The 16,132-nt window shown below is 36.5% G+C and overlaps 2 protein-coding genes across 2 annotated transcripts in view; one reads left to right on the forward strand and one right to left on the reverse strand.

Moving 5' to 3' along the window:
- Positions 1-2,110: 2,110 nt before the first annotated feature.
- cndp1 (carnosine dipeptidase 1) overlaps positions 2,111-16,132 on the reverse strand; it is a 24,331-nt gene continuing 10,309 nt past the window's right edge. The window contains 6 exon segments of the mRNA NM_001310033.1: positions 2,111-2,333; positions 5,082-5,229; positions 7,268-7,409; positions 10,033-10,197; positions 15,201-15,361; positions 15,667-15,751. Of these exon segments, the coding sequence (NP_001296962.1) occupies positions 2,261-2,333; positions 5,082-5,229; positions 7,268-7,409; positions 10,033-10,197; positions 15,201-15,361; positions 15,667-15,751 (774 nt within the window). The 3' untranslated portion in view covers positions 2,111-2,260.
- ncoa7a (nuclear receptor coactivator 7a) overlaps positions 11,557-16,132 on the forward strand; it is a 62,493-nt gene continuing 57,917 nt past the window's right edge. The window contains exons 1-2 of the mRNA XM_073925347.1: positions 11,557-11,732; positions 14,781-14,847. The gene's annotated coding sequence lies outside the window, so the exon portion shown is untranslated. The remainder of the gene's footprint in view (positions 11,733-14,780; positions 14,848-16,132) is intronic.

Below are 16,132 nucleotides of genomic sequence, written 5' to 3' on the forward strand. Positions count from 1 at the left end.
CTTTGGAGAAATCATGTTTGATTGCTCACTCATGTTTTATTCTAATTTTCATCCACAGTTTGCCATCAAGTTGACTTATTTCTTAGCTGACAACAATGTGGTAAGTCTGAAAACATCATCCGTGATTCATATTTGAAGCATCACAAAATACTCTTAATAGATGAGTCTGTCTGCGGCTGTGGTTATACAAGTCTGTTGAGTTTTGATGCAGAAAATTCAACTCTGCAGTTTAACAGTGACTATATATATATATATATATATATATATATATATATATATATATATATATATATATATATATATATATATTGTCAGCTTCGAATTATCGGGTTCTATCTGACATTTTTGTCAAAATTGAGTTATTAACATTTTCTTATTAAATGACAACTTATTTACATTATGGGATTTTTTATAAGTTGTTTTTTAAACTTGTTTTAAGACTTTATTTTAAAAAACATGTTACACACGTACTGTTTGCTATGGAATGCAAGATCTTTGAAGCTCAATATCTCAATATCATTCAGAACGCAGATATATATATATATATATATATATATATATATATATATATATATATATTCAACAGTAATATGTTATGAAAAGTGGGCACAGTGGTACATCAGGATATGTAGAACAATAATCTGGTGGAGTTGGCAGAAAACAATTTGATGTTATTTTTTTATGATTTTTCTAATATGACCATAAAGTAAAAAACACTGTATTTTTCATGATTTTAGCGCACTGTTATTAAAATATTCAACAGTAATATGTTATGAAAAGTGGGCACAGTGGTACATCAGGACACGTAGAACAATAATTTGGTGGAGTTGGCAGAAAACAGTTAGATTTTATTTTTTAATGATTTTTTCTAATATGACCATACAGTAAAAACACTGTATTTTCCATGATTTTTATATTTTACATGCTTTTGATATTACTTATATATTTATATTTAAGTAGGGAAAATAAACATTTGTACAATAATATTTTTTTTATTAATTTAGCAACATTCCACATGAAAAGGGGGAAAATATTTACTAAAAATACAAATAAACCAATAAAACAGTCATACTTACACAGTGAACACCTAAATAGATTGTAAATATGAAAAGGAGTGTTAATAGTCATGACAGCTGGGTAATGACTTTAATACTGTTAATTATGTTTTAAACTAGCAAATAAAACACAATTACAGCAAAACAAAGGAATAATAGCATAGCCTACATGCAAAGTCATGATAATTATTTACCCAAATATGAATAAAAGAGACGATTTTTGATTATCATTTGAATTCATTCACACAAAATAAAGTGAAACAAGATTATAAAACTGCAGCGCATTAAACACACGCGTCTTTAATCTACCGCGAAACACCGAGTAGACGCGCACCTCAATTTAAAGCACAGATAGTGTGATCGTCTCTCTCTGAACCGCAGATGGCGTGACCGCAGTGATTTGTCCATAACTATAAATCAAGCAGAGGCCAGTGATTTTTAGTTTTCAGTAGGGCTGGACGATATGGCAAAAATTTATATCACGATATATTTCTTAATTTCGGTCGATACGATATAATTCCCATATCGATATGAACAATATTAAAAAGACATGAAAAAACTACCAAGAACGCACACAATAGATGTCTGTACCTACAAATGTCTGCAAACTGAATTTGCAAAGTGTTTAATACCTCCAGGCTCTTAACTTTTCTTAAGATAAAGTACAAAAATGTTTATTTTATTGTTTACAATGTAGACTGTGTCAAAGCAGCTTCACATAAATGGTCATAGTAATTGGAACAGAGTAGTTCAATTTTTAGTGTTTAAGTTCAGTTCAGTTTAGCTCAGTTCAGTGTGGTTTAAGGTCATTACAGAGACTCCAAACACTGAAGAGCAAATTCATCGATGCGTAGCTCTACCGAACATGAACCATGCAAGCCAGTAGCAACAGCAGAGAGGGAAAAAAATTTCACCGATAGGAGAGTGAAGAAATAATTATAACACTATGATCTTCTATGTGAAGCTGCTTTGACACAATTTCCATTGTAAAAGCGCTGTAGAATTAAAGATGATTTGAATTAAATATATTTATATGCAAATAAAACCACCACACATACATTGCAAAACACTTGTTTTATTAATTTGCACCAGCAATCTCCATGATCTCCATTAACCAGTGGATGTGCATCAGTTTAGAGAAATGTGTTAGTCAGTCGGGGATTTGCATAATGCTGCTCATGTGTGTGTTTGTTTGCAGAGCCTCTTCAGTACTTCTTGATCTGGGACACTTCGTACAGGTACGCGATGAAGAGTTTGGTTCCTTCAATGTAGTTGCGTCTGAACAGGACAGAACAATAATTAATACACTGAGAAAAAGCATCCCTAAATGAGCCGTTTTCCATAGTTTGTGATTCATGTTTTTATTTTAACCTGTTTATTTATTGTTTTGAATTGTGTTATGGGAGCTTGATCTTTCTCTCTACAACTTCTCACCTTAAAAAAAGTGACTTTTATTGACGAATGTGATAGTGTGCAGTGCTGTATTGTGTATTACGCCAAGGGTTTTCAAACTGGGGGGCCGCCAGATGGCGCTAGGGGGGCCGCAAAGAAATTTTAGATGAGGGGTAATCAATGGGCCCACATGGATGAATTTTGTGTCCCGCATCATTCTGAAGGTTAATATATTTTTTATTATAATTTGAGCTCGAAAGTACTGCAAAAATTAAGCTTTATGCTTATGCCATTTCAATGCAGTTGACACTTTCGTGACACAGGAAAAGAAGAGCAGCGGCCCGCCTCTGTGCACGGGGACTTTTATTGAATATTGAATTTTAATTGTTCTCAGAGTTTCACTCCTGTTACACTAATGACAGCTGGATGAGCTCTGCAGGGGACCTCTTACTCACATTGGTTCATAACTGGATGATTAAAAAAAACTAAATTGTACACACCCTGAGTAAAACCACTATAGCCTATAAAAATGATAATGTATCTGTTTGTGTTATGTTATAGGGCTAATTAATTATTAAATATTAAAATGTATTAGTGCTCTGTATTTAATGGAGCTCAGCATATCTGATCAAATTTTAATACTCTGAATATAAATGCATTTATTTCAAGATGTTAATCCACTTTTTCCCATATTTATTTGTGTAACTATTTTAAATGTAATGTTCAGTATTATTATTAATAGAACACACTGGTATGAACATTTTAAAGTCAGCAAAGCTTCTAAAATTATGCAAAGTAAAACTTGTGGCTCTTTGAACTTGAATACCCAATTCTAGATTGCATTTAGGAAATTATTTTTTATCAGTGTAAGTCAGGATTATCGACCTGAGTAAATTATGATGTGCACAAAAAAAAAAGGAATAAAAATAAACAAAACACACTGAACCACTACAGCCTCCATTGTAGTATTGCTAGTTACAACAGTACAGTTAACTGTTAACAGGCTGATGAATGACAAAACTCTTTAAAACTTTAAAGCTTTAAATCTTTAGATACATTTAGAGTCTCAGCTGTAAGGGTAAATACAGAAGAGTCTAGCTGTGCATAGGCAGAAAAAAAGCATAAAAATGGCATAAAAAACTGTGTAAAGTGACGACTCGTACACAAAATATGGCTTGATGAAATGCAGTGAGAGAAGACCACAATGAACACTGCGCATCAAGATTTGATCAATTGAAGCACTGAAACTATGTCAACTCAACTGACATCTTACAAAAACTAATCCAGATAATGAATGATATACATTTATTGAATAATATATAATAATATAAATATATTGAATAATACAATTTAAAAAAATTAAGTACAGTTGTTAATTTGAGGCGGTGGCGTCATTTTTATTTTTTGGGGGTCCCCAAAAATATTCGCGCTACACAAAGGGGCCCTCAGCTGAAAAAGTTTGAAAACCCCTGTATTACGCTACAGAAACCTTGTAATAAATTGCAGCACATTTACTGTTATTTTACACACTTATTTCTCTAGATATTAACAATTACACATTATATTATTAATAAAATCATCAGAAATGGACAGAGATCAGATCAACATCCCAATAAAATAAACTGAAAGTGTAAGTTCTGTGGGATTTTCTGAAGACTAGCTTTGTGTTTTTGACTGTTGTGTGCTGTCTTGTGTCTGAGTAATACACAGGTTAGTGTATACTCCATCAGCTGTTTTCATTTCTGTCAGCTTTGTGTTTAATTAAAGACCTAAACGGCTGGTCCACATTGAATTTTTAAGGCTTGGTTGTGTTTATAAGATGCAGAGCCGTGTGTGTTCATGCTTTATTTGTTTTATATATCTTACTTTGATTATATACAGCGACTTGGCTAACATGAACACCACTGTCATATTTCCTAGTTCCTCTGAAAGGCCCGCCCTTAAGAGGCTCTGACCACTAACATAATGTGCTGTGATTGGAGGATCGGCTCAATGTCACTCCCCTACAAGCGCTCGCTGTTGTTGTTTTGTGGAGTCAGCTCTGATTCTTGACTCCTAATTTTGGAGGGTGTCTGCAGGGTCTTAAAGTATTAAGAGTTGATAAATCAATTATGAGAAAATTAAGGCCCTTAAAAGGTATTAAAAAGTCTTAATCCGGTTTTTACGAGGTCTTAAATTTTCTTCAAGCCTTCCCCAAAGTGTTTGGCTCCAAAAATGCATAAATATATTTATTTTCCTCGATTGGTTCGGGCCGGGTGCGTCCGGCCAAGCTCCTCTGTCCGGGTGATGTCCCCAAATTTTGGTCGCTGTAGGCTTTGCTAAGCTAACTCTGTAAAAGCCAATGTCTCCCTTTGCATTGAGCGTCTTACATTCAGAGAGGTTGTTTATGTTCACACAGCTACACATACAACTACAGTTTAAAATATGATATCATAGCAGACCACCCCTTTAATAATCTATTATGGCTCAGAACAGTGTTTTGTGTGTAATGTTTTGTTCAACAAGTAGGATAAAGCACATCCAGCCGGATGTTTTCATACATACATCAGGCTGCTGATGAAGCTGTAAAGCTTTATTCTGTAGTAATAACCTCCTGAATGCACTTCATCCCTAACATATATGCTGTGCTCAGACCTGCTGATCTTCTCGTTCTGGGAGTGCAGGCCGTCGTCGAAGCCTCCGATGGGCAGCATGATGATGCTTTTTCCTGTGACGTCCTGAAAGGTTCTGGCGATGGGGATCGTTCCTCCTTCTCGGATCAGGTCAGGCTCCACGTCAAAAACTGCAGCACACACATATCAGAACTTACATGCAAAAGAGTACCCTGCTGAAAAATCCAGCTTCAACCAGCCTAGGCTGGTTGGCTGGTTTTAGCTTGTTGACCAGGCTAGTTTTAGAGGGGTTTTGGCCATTTCCAGGCTGGTTTCTAGCCATTTCCAGCCTGGTCATAGTTGGTCAGGCTGGAAAATGACCAGCCAAATCCAGCTAAAACCAGCTTGACCAGCCTGGTTTAAGCTGGATGTAGCTGGTTTTGGCTGGACTCTCAGCTTCGCTAGGCTGGTCAAGCTGGTTTTAGCTGGTCATCTCTCAGCCTGACCAGCTAAGACCAGGCTGGAAATGGCTGGAAACCAGCCTGGAAGTGGCCAAAACCCCTCTAAAATCAGCCTGGTCGACCAGCTAAAACCAGCCAACCAGCCTAGGCTGGTTTAAGCTGGATTTTTCAACAGGGTAAACTAGTAATAATAACTAATACACTAATAATAAATAATAACAAACTAGTAAATACTGTCATCATGGCAAAGACAACAGAAATGAATTATTAGAAATGAGCAGTGTTGGGCACACTCCTTTAAGGGAGTCATTAGTTATGGCCCCTTTCCACTCACTGGGACAGTATGGGTCGGTACTGGTCACCTTTATGAGGCTTGCGTTTCCACTGCTACAAGGGAACCAATGGTACTCTTTTGGTGTGTGTGGTGTACGACAGAAAGTTTCAGTCAACGTCATTTTCGCTGGAGGAAATGTCTACAGTAAAGCTGTACGGGTCGTTCACATATCATATAAGAAGCACTTCTCACAACACGGATGCTTTATGCACATTAATACTGTATAAATGTTCATTTCTAATCTTTCTAGTTTCTTTTTAATCTTTCTTGCTAAAGGGTAGCGCTCATTTGAAATGAATGCGGGACCAAGGTACAGTGGAGGACTGTGGCCATGCAAAGCCAGAGATATACACATATACACATATATCTGTGATCGGGAGTTTTCCTGGATGTTAGTATGTAATTTTTTTTTCTAATTATGAAAATTATAATTTTACATCAGTTTTCTACATTGATGGATCAGTGACCGCACGGGCATTCCTGACAAAAAGCTTGTGTTTGTGTGTACAGAAATGTATTATTCACCCTCCCTGTTAAATCTGATCTAATCATGTCCTGAAACACAGCTCCTCTCCTGCTTTCACTGCTCATACTGACGGAGGGAGCGATTCGCTTGTGAATGAATCCCCCGAACGACTCTTTCACTAACATTAGCCGACAATAATACAGGTTTCTGGCAGCACAGCATCTCGTTGTCATATTTCTTTTGCATTGTTTGCTGATTTTATTCAACAAAACTAGCATAAGCCGAGTGTTTAGTGCGAGTTGGAGCTGCTTTGCCGTATGGTGAATGCAGTGACTGTTATCATCAATAACGTTACCTGATTAGCACAAAAGTTCAGAACATACAAAAAACAGAAAAAACTTAATATTACCTATGAAATGTTCTGCCTTTGTGCTTTGTTTTCTTTGTTAAGAAAATGCACTAAAGTCCCGCATCTTCACGTAATAACACTGTCTTGTCTAGTGCGGTTGAATGACATTTGTCCTGGGAGCACTGTACCAATGTGGCGGCGCTACTGACGCATGCTGAGGGTCCCTATGCGATATCTACTGTATATATCTATGTGAAAAGAGCACAATCTGATTTGCATTTAAAGCGACAGTCACCAAAACACCACAATTAGAATCAAAACCTAAAAGGGTCAGTTTCAGAGTCAGAGAACATTATCTGTGTGCTGTTTTCAGCTTCACACACACTCTAGAGACAGCAGAGACGCATTTTACATCTCATATAAAGGGGCAGAATAGGTCCCCTTTTATTTAGCCACATTAATTCATCCTAGCCATAATCATCAATAACTAAGCTGCAGTTTATTCTGCTGTATGTTCACTTTTAGGAAGGCCCCTGGTTAGGAATGTTCACTTTTTTTCAGACCCCTGAGTTGTAAAGAGTAATCAGATTGCCTGTGCATTATGAAGGGAAAGGTTAACCTCTCTTGACTGCTGCTTTTCCGGCATCAAATAACGGATGTTTGGGATCCGCCAGCCACGGTTTGGCCCCGATGACCATGGTCACGTTGAGTTTATTGGGACTCTTGCGCTTCGCAAACACTGAGTGTAAATAATCTGTGACCTGGAGGAAAACAACACTGCAGCTGTTTGATCAACAGTGTGAACAATCAGAGCCCGTATTCACTGAACATCTGTTATTTACAGTGTAATTATGTCTACAAATGCGTTGAAAATGAAATGAAAACAATATTTGAAAAATATTTTAAATAAAATACTTTGAAATATTTTAAAATAATTTAAAAAGCATCTTAATTATTTATATTTACCTAATTATTCTGTATAAATATACATGTTAATATGGAGGGTGGCACGATGGCTCAGTGGTTTGCACTGTGGCCTCACAGTAAGAAGGTCGCTGATTCGAGTACCGTCTGGGTCAGTTGGCATTTCTATGTGGAGTTTGCATGTTCTCCCCGTGTTGGTGTGGGTTTCCTCCGGGTGCTCCGGTTTCCCCCACAGTCCAAACACATGCGCTATAGGGGAACTGATCAACTACACTGGCCGTAGTATATGAGTGTGTGTGTGTGTGTGTGTGTGTGTATATGGGTGTTTCCCAGTACTGGGTTGTGGCTGGAAGAGCATCTGCTGTGTAAAACATATACTGGAATAGTTAGTGGTTCATTCTGTTGTGGCAACCTTTGAATATTAAAAGATACTAAATCGAAGGAATATGATTGAATGCTAATCATTGAATGCTAATGAATCACTAAAACTTCTATAGTAAAGAACATTCCTTAAAATCCTTTATTATTATTAAAAATTATATATAAATAATCATATTACAATAAAAATTAATATTATATTTTTTCACAAAAACAAATTCCATAAATACATTTTTGATGTATTTCAGATATATATATTTATTATTATTATTATTATTTTTTAATTTATTATTATTATTTTTTTTTACTAAATAAAATATTCAAAAGCATTTAATATATATTTGCTTTATTCTGTACATTAGCATGGAACAATGCAGGAAAATTGTAGCTTTTCTAAAAAATCAACAGCGGAGAAGGTTTGGTTTTTGGTTTAGTTCAGGAGTAAGGGTAGTATTAGTCATTTATTTTCTGCATTTCGTTTGGTTCAGTAGGTAAGTTATCTTCGGGATGGAGTTAGCTAATATATTGTTTTATTATTTTGGCCTGGCTCAGCCCTGAAGCTATTTTTGTTTGCGCTCATTTCTTTGTTTTTTTGTAAATACAAACTTTTTCCACCTTCTCACAATAAAAGACCCTTTACGGTCATTTAAATCATGAACCTGCCAACTGTTTATTTATTTATTTACTTTAACTTTTATATTCAACCTCAGCCCTAGACATTTCCCCAGACAAGTATCCTCGTAGTGCTTGAGTGTCCACATATGTGGACAGCAGGTTTGAGCTCTTAAGTGGCTGTTTAAAATACAGACATACAGTGTCATCCTGCAACTGTTATATAAAAGTTTAAATTTAGGACGTCACGGTGGCGCAGTGGGTAACATGATCGCCTCACAGCTAGAAGGTCCCTGGTTCGAGCTTCAGCTGGTTCAGTTGGTGTTTCTGTGTGGAGTTTGCATGTTCTCCCCGTGTTGGTGTGGGTTTCCTCCGGGTGCTCCGGTTTCCCCACAATCCAAACACATGCGCTGTAGGGGAATTGGGTAGGCTAAATTGGCCGTAGTCTATGAGTGTGTGTTTCCCAGTGACGGGTTGGCAGCTGGAACGGCATCTGCTGTGTGAAACATATGCTGGATAAGTTGGCGGTTCATTCCGCTGTGGCGACCCCAGATAAATAAAGGGACTAATCTGAGAAGAAAATGAATGATTGAATTCCAATTTAATGTATTTAAAAATCTATTATACTGTAGCTGAAAAACATGTGTTTTTACTATATGAGTATTCCTATCCACTATTTGTTTATGGAAATTACACATGTTGACTATTAGGTGCAAAATAATTTATTTAATTATTATTATAATAATTTATCTATTATTGTTATTATTATTATTATCATTATTATTGTAATTATTATTATTATTATTATTGTTGATCTATTATTGTTGTTGTTGTTATTTTATTATTATTGTAATTATTATTAATATTTATTACAATTATTATTATCTATTATTGTAATTATTATTATTAATATTTATTACAATTATTATTATCTATTATTGTAATTATTATTAATATTTATTACAATTATTACTATCTATTATTGTAATTATTATTATTAATATTTATTACAATTATTATTATCTATTATTGTAATTATTATTATTATTATTATTATCATTGTTTATCTATTATTATTGTTGTTGTTGTTATTTTATTATTATTTATTACAATTGTTATTATATATTATTATTATTTATTATCTATTATTGTTGTTATTATTATTTATTATTATTATCTATTAATATAATTGTTGTTGTTCTTCTTCTTATTATTATTATCTGTTGTTGTTGTTGTTGTTATTTATTATTATTATTATTTATCTATCTATTATTATTGTTGTTGTTGTTGTTATTATTATTGTTATTATTATAATCTACAGTAAAGTTAATCTCAGCATCTTTATGAACAGGTTTAGGAGTAAGCTGTTTTACAGCTGTTTTGGAGCAGTATCTCCCAGTGCTGAGATGAGCTGTTTCGTGAATACAGGCTCTGTTCAACATGGTAAAAGCTGACTGATCATCCCTTCACCTGTTTCTCCACCACGGCTGGGTCCATGTCTGGCACCTGGCGGATGGAGAATTTCCCAATGACTTTGGCTGGGATGACGGTCTTGGTGCCGGGCGAGGAGAAAGCGCCCTCGATGCCGTGGATGGAGACGGTGGGGTGACGCCAGCGGTGGGCAAGCAGATCCACCTGAACACAGCGAGAAAATAACAACACTCAAAAACACAGTGAAGGACGACTTAAATTGTATATAGAATGATGGAGGGAAGACAGAAAGATAGATAGAATGAGTGATAGTGAAAGAGTGATGGAGTGAAGGATAGAGAAGGACAGATGGAATGCTGTATAGGAGATGAAGACATACGGCTCTATCATACAGGTGTGTTTAGCGTGATCTGTTGCTATTTTCAGACCAGTCCAGCAGTAATTTTCACATTTTGCGCCACGTTGTTTAAATAGTAAATACATTTGCGCCACTCTGTACACTCATGTGTGTGCTGGTCTTTAAAGGAGGTGTGTTAAGGTGCATTGTTGGAGCATTGCTATTTTGAGGCACTGAAATAGGACCATTGGCCAACTAACAGCTGCTCTAAAGTCCAGCAGAGAGCATTAGTCATGCATGTATATAAATCGACATATAGAAGATAGAGACCAAACAATACAGAGAATTATAGAGCAATAGTCTGATAAATAGAGTTATACATAGAAGGATAGAGAAAATGCTTGATAGATGGATATAAAGAGCAGCAGTGGTGTGTGTTTCCTGCTGCCTTATTTCTGTACATCAGCTGTGTGAGTGATAGAGATATAGTGATAGAGTGGTAGAATGGATGACAGAGTGATGATGGTTATATAGTGACAGAATGAATGATAGATAGAGTGATAGTGATGAAAGAGTGATAGAGTTTTAGAGTAATAGAACGAATGATATATTGAGTGATATAGCGCCCCCTCCTGCCAAGTTGCTGTACATCAGCTGTGTGAGTGATAGTGACAGACTGATAGAGCGAGTAGCTAGTATCACACCTGCTTTATACTTCTGCGTCAAGTGATTGGCGTGACCCAGGGCGCATGCAACGCCCATAGCTGTGCATTTATACTTCTGCACGCTCTTCCATAGGGCTATGCGTCAAGGTGTAGGCTGCACCGTAGCATACAGTACGTGTGCGCTTGAAGCAGAAGTATAAATCAGCCTTAAAGCGAGCGTGCCAGGGCCAGTCGCTTTTCCACTGTCACTTCCGGGGCCTGATCGGGCCAAAGCGGGGCTTACTCATGGCCAGCAGCTGGCCTTTTTTGGGCCTGCCTAATACCATGGGCCATTGAGGGCCAGCTGGGGCTTCGGGGAGAGGCGGACTTAATCTGGTAAAGTTGGCGTGCAGCCAGTACACAATTTTTCTCATCGCATATGAGTACATGCGGCAAACAAATAAATTAATAAGGGAAAGAAAGCGTATAGCTGCTCAGTTTAAGATAGGCTATTCCATTAACACCTTATAGGCTAGGGGTCTTTTGCTTATGATTGCCCTTATGTTTCCCTTTTAAATGTAGGAGTGTTGCATGAAGGCGAGGCAGTGAGCGAGAAGGCAAGAAGGTCGCTGGTTCGAACCTCGGCTCAGTTGGCGTTTCTGTGTGGAGTTTGCATGTTCTCCCTGCATTAGCGTGGGTTTCCTCTGGGTGCTCCGGTTTCCCACACAGTCCAAACACATGCGGTACAGGGGAATTGGGTAGGCTAAATTGTCCGTAGTGTATGAGTGTGTGTGTGAATGTGTGTGTGGATGTTTCCCCATGATGGGTTGCAGCTGGAAGGGCATCAGCTGCGTAAAAACTTGCTGGATAAGTTGGTGGTTCATTCCGCTGTGGCAACCCCGGATTAATAAAGGGACTAAGCCGACAATAAAATGAATGAATGAATGTTGCATAAATAATAAAGTAGATTTAATATAATGAGTGACATTGTTTTGCTGCATCCTCCTTGATGTTTCAATAACGCATAATAATCTTTACACCATATTAAAGACACAGCAGACAGTAATTTTCAATTGTCAAGTTTTTATGTCTAGTTAAATGGTGTGTTTGTGCATGATACGTGCGCGTTTAGATGCCACAAGCAGCTGGGTTTCTTTCTTTCTTTCTTTTGGAGATGATACAAAATATGAACACAACAGAAAGACGTAAAACTTTACAATTGATTGTGCACTTTAGTAGGCAATAGTGCCATATCTAGATGATGTAGCCTACGCTATATTGAAACCATTTAAAGAATTACAAATATGGGATATAATAAAATTACAGTAAATAAATAAACCAATTTAAAACAAACACAAGCTATAATAATGTAGGTATACACAATACAAATAAGGTGAACTGTTTCAAGCCATTTTAAACTCTCATTTTACAAAAGCCTCTCTGAAAAAAAGATTGTACGTATTTACTTAAAACGATAAACAACTGAAGACTTTGGAAAGATTATTGATAAAGTGTTTGGATACGACGATATTAACCAAATCCTGTAAACAGAGCATATTATGAGTGAGTGAAAGCATCAGAAATGACCTTCTTTTCTGTCATCCAGTCCTGCAGCGCTGCTTTATAAACATATTGGGGAAAACTGCACATACAAAATGTGTTCATTGTCCTCAAACAAGTGTTTGTGTGTGTATATGATGTGGTAAAATGTAAAAATGAAATGTTAAGTGTAGAGCTTTATAAGTGGATGTCTGCTGAGCACGATATATAGGCTATAGCAGTGGTTCCCAACCTTTTTCTTTGGGGCCCCCCCCATGAACATATACAAACATTGGAGCCCCCCCACCATATAAATACACACGCACGCACGCACACACATATGTACTGTCTATATATATATATATATATATATATATATATATATATATATATATATATATATATATATATATACTGTATGTGTGTGTTTGTGTAATATTAATATATAATATGTATAGAAAATATAAATTAATCACTTTTAACTTGTCTTGGCCTTCAATAAAACTAATCTTTGTCTAATCTTTTTCTTCGCCTCTGAAGAACCACTGCATTTACGTTTCTCTGCCATTTTTGTTTTGATTTTGCCTTTACGACGCGTTGGACAAGCACATTGCGTGAGCAAAATTTAAATAATTATTTAAAGTTATTTATTTTAATTATTTTTACTATTATGTTGGAATTTTAAGCATGTTTTGATTTAGATTTTTTTTAGTACTTGAAAATACATATATAATAGTAGGGCTGCTTGATTTTGGGAAAATAATAATAACGATTATTTTGGTCATAATTGTAATCACGATTATTCAAAACGATTATCAGTTAAAGTCAAAATTATTAGCGCTCCTGAGATTTTTTTTTTTTTTTAAATATTTCCCAAATTATGTTTAACAGAGCAAGGAATTTTAACAGTATTTCCTATAATATTTTTCTTCTAGGCTTATTTGTTTTATTTTAGCTAGAATAAAAACAGGTTTAAATATTTTGAAACCAATTTAACTTCATTAGCCCCCTTATGCAATATATTTGTGATTGTCTGCAGAATAAACTACTGTCATACAATGTTTGCCTTATTACCCTAATTAAGCCTTTAAAATGCACTTTAATCTGAATGTTTGTATTTTGAAAAATATCTAGTAAAATATTATGTACTGTCATCATAGCAAAGATAAAAGAAATAAGTAATTAGAAACGAGATATCAAAACTAATATGTTCAGAAATGAGTTTAAAAAAAATCTTCTTTCCATTAAACAGAAATTGGGCTGGAAAAGGTTTGCTAATATTCAGGAGGGCTAATAATTCTGACTTCAAGTGTATACATACAGTTATTTCCACCTTGCAAAGGAAAGAGAAATAAATACAATAGAATAAAAATATTAAACAAACTGTGATTTAAGCATCTTCACTGTAAGAAAAACACTTTAGCTACAGCAGTCCTTCAGTCAAGACTAGTGAGGGATTTTGACGTTGTTTGATTAATGATAAAAACAGGCGGCAGCAGGAATATTTCTCGCTGTCTCTTTGGTTTCTCTTTCACGTCTTTTGATCCTCAACTCGTTTGTTTATTACACAATTGAGGGTTAATATAAATAATCACTAAACACCGCGTTTTGACACCTATTTGGCCATTAATGCGCTCACGTTAAGATGACTTTAGATGTCTGCGCTCCGCTGCTCGTCTCAGTGTGCGAATGAGACCGAATGCTGACCGGCCGCATGCTTCTGACTGCGGGTGCTTGCTGCACACACAAATAAGCACGCGGTCTTTCGCGCTTTTAGAAGCAACAAACGTGAACAACTGGAAAGGGGGCGGTTTATGATGCAATAAACTTTATCTCGATTAATGCGTTTCGTTTGAAATCGAAACCGGATTTTCGATTAATTGTACAGCCCTATAAAATAGTGGAGCATTTTTATGCCTTTTTCTACCTCAACACTTCTCCTCTCCCGCGCCCCCCTTGTGAACCCTTAGGGGGGCGCGGACCCCAGGTTGGGAACCACTGGGCTATAGCCTATAATTCATTACTTGCTCTTATGTGCTGAAACACTTAACGCTTTATTTAAGATCACTGAATGATATGCAACATCCTTAAATTATTCTCTCAAATAAAGTGGAATTACTTATTAAGTGTCATATAGCCTGGGGAAAAATTAATAGCCTGTTTAGGTCTCTCCGGAGCATTTGGCCTGAATATTTGATGCTGTCTATCAAAAGGGAGATGTTATAATAATATTATAACCAGAACATTTCTGTGGTTATATATTATAGATGGTGCGCCGGGTCATCCCTCCGTTAGTGGCGAGACCACTCGATGCACGATGCCAACAGTCGGTCGGTGAGTAAACGAATGTAATGAATGGAAATACACAGGCCTGTGCATATAGACATATAATGTACTGCTGTACAGTAACGTGTCATCTGTTTGTGTTGGTTGTCTTCATTTTAATGGTGTCGTGATGATGTGATGGTGTGCTTTATCTGCTGATTCCTGCTGAAGTGGGCGGGTTGTGTGACGTTTTATTCAGAGGACATTCTGGGGGTGGGCTTTGCGTGACGCGCTGCAAGCTACTAGCCTGTCAGTGGAAAGGTGACACCTTGTTGCTGTACATGAGCTGAGTGAGTGATAGTGTGTGTGACAGAGTGATGAAAGAGTGATAGAATGATAGAGTTATATATATATATAGTTGCCTTGTTGCTGTACATGAGCTGAGTGAGGCCGATGTCCTGTTTAAAGCTCTGCAGGTCAAACTCAATGTCCTGATATCTGCTCCACTCCTCGTCCCCTAGAGGAGCCACTGCCTCCCTGATGCCCGGAACCAGGATCTGCCCACTGGAGCTGATCAGCTTATCTGAGGACATACACTAGATACTTTTTAGACATGTACACTATAGATAAAAACAATACAGATACATTCACTACACAGTATATATATGTATATATATATATATATATATATATATATATATATATATATATATATATATATATATATATATATAAATATATATATATATATATAAACTATATACACTATAGATTTATACAGTAGATATGTACATCAGATCGCTGATCAGCTTGTCTGAGGAGGAACACCACCATCTGTGGAGCTTAAATCAACACCATCATGTGATCATACGCTGTAATAACACACACCTAAGATCCCGATCAGATCCGTCATGGGCTCCACCACTGTTCCTCCATAGACACCAGAGTGAAGATCCTTCTTGGGACCCTCCACCTGCATTAACACACACACACACACACACACACACACACACACACACACACACACTGAATTATATGTAATTCAATTAATTAAACATTTAAACGCTGGATCACACGTGTGTTAAAGTGCACCTATTATGCAAAAATGACTGTTTAATCTCCAGCCTCTATTGGTAAACACATTTTTATAATCAGACTTGATCAAAACAGTCAGTGTAGTTGATCAGTTCCCCTATAGCGCATGTGTTTGGACTGTGGGGGAAACCGGAGCACCTGAAGGAAACCCACACCAACACGGGGAGAACATGCAAACTCCACACAGAAACACCAACTGACCCAGCCGAGGCTCAAACCAGCGACCTTCTTGCTGTGAGGTGATTGTGCTACCCACTGC

Source organism: Danio rerio, chromosome 16, assembly GCF_049306965.1.
Source record: "Danio rerio strain Tuebingen ecotype United States chromosome 16, GRCz12tu, whole genome shotgun sequence".
In the NCBI taxonomy this organism is placed as follows: Eukaryota; Metazoa; Chordata; class Actinopteri; order Cypriniformes; family Danionidae; genus Danio; species Danio rerio.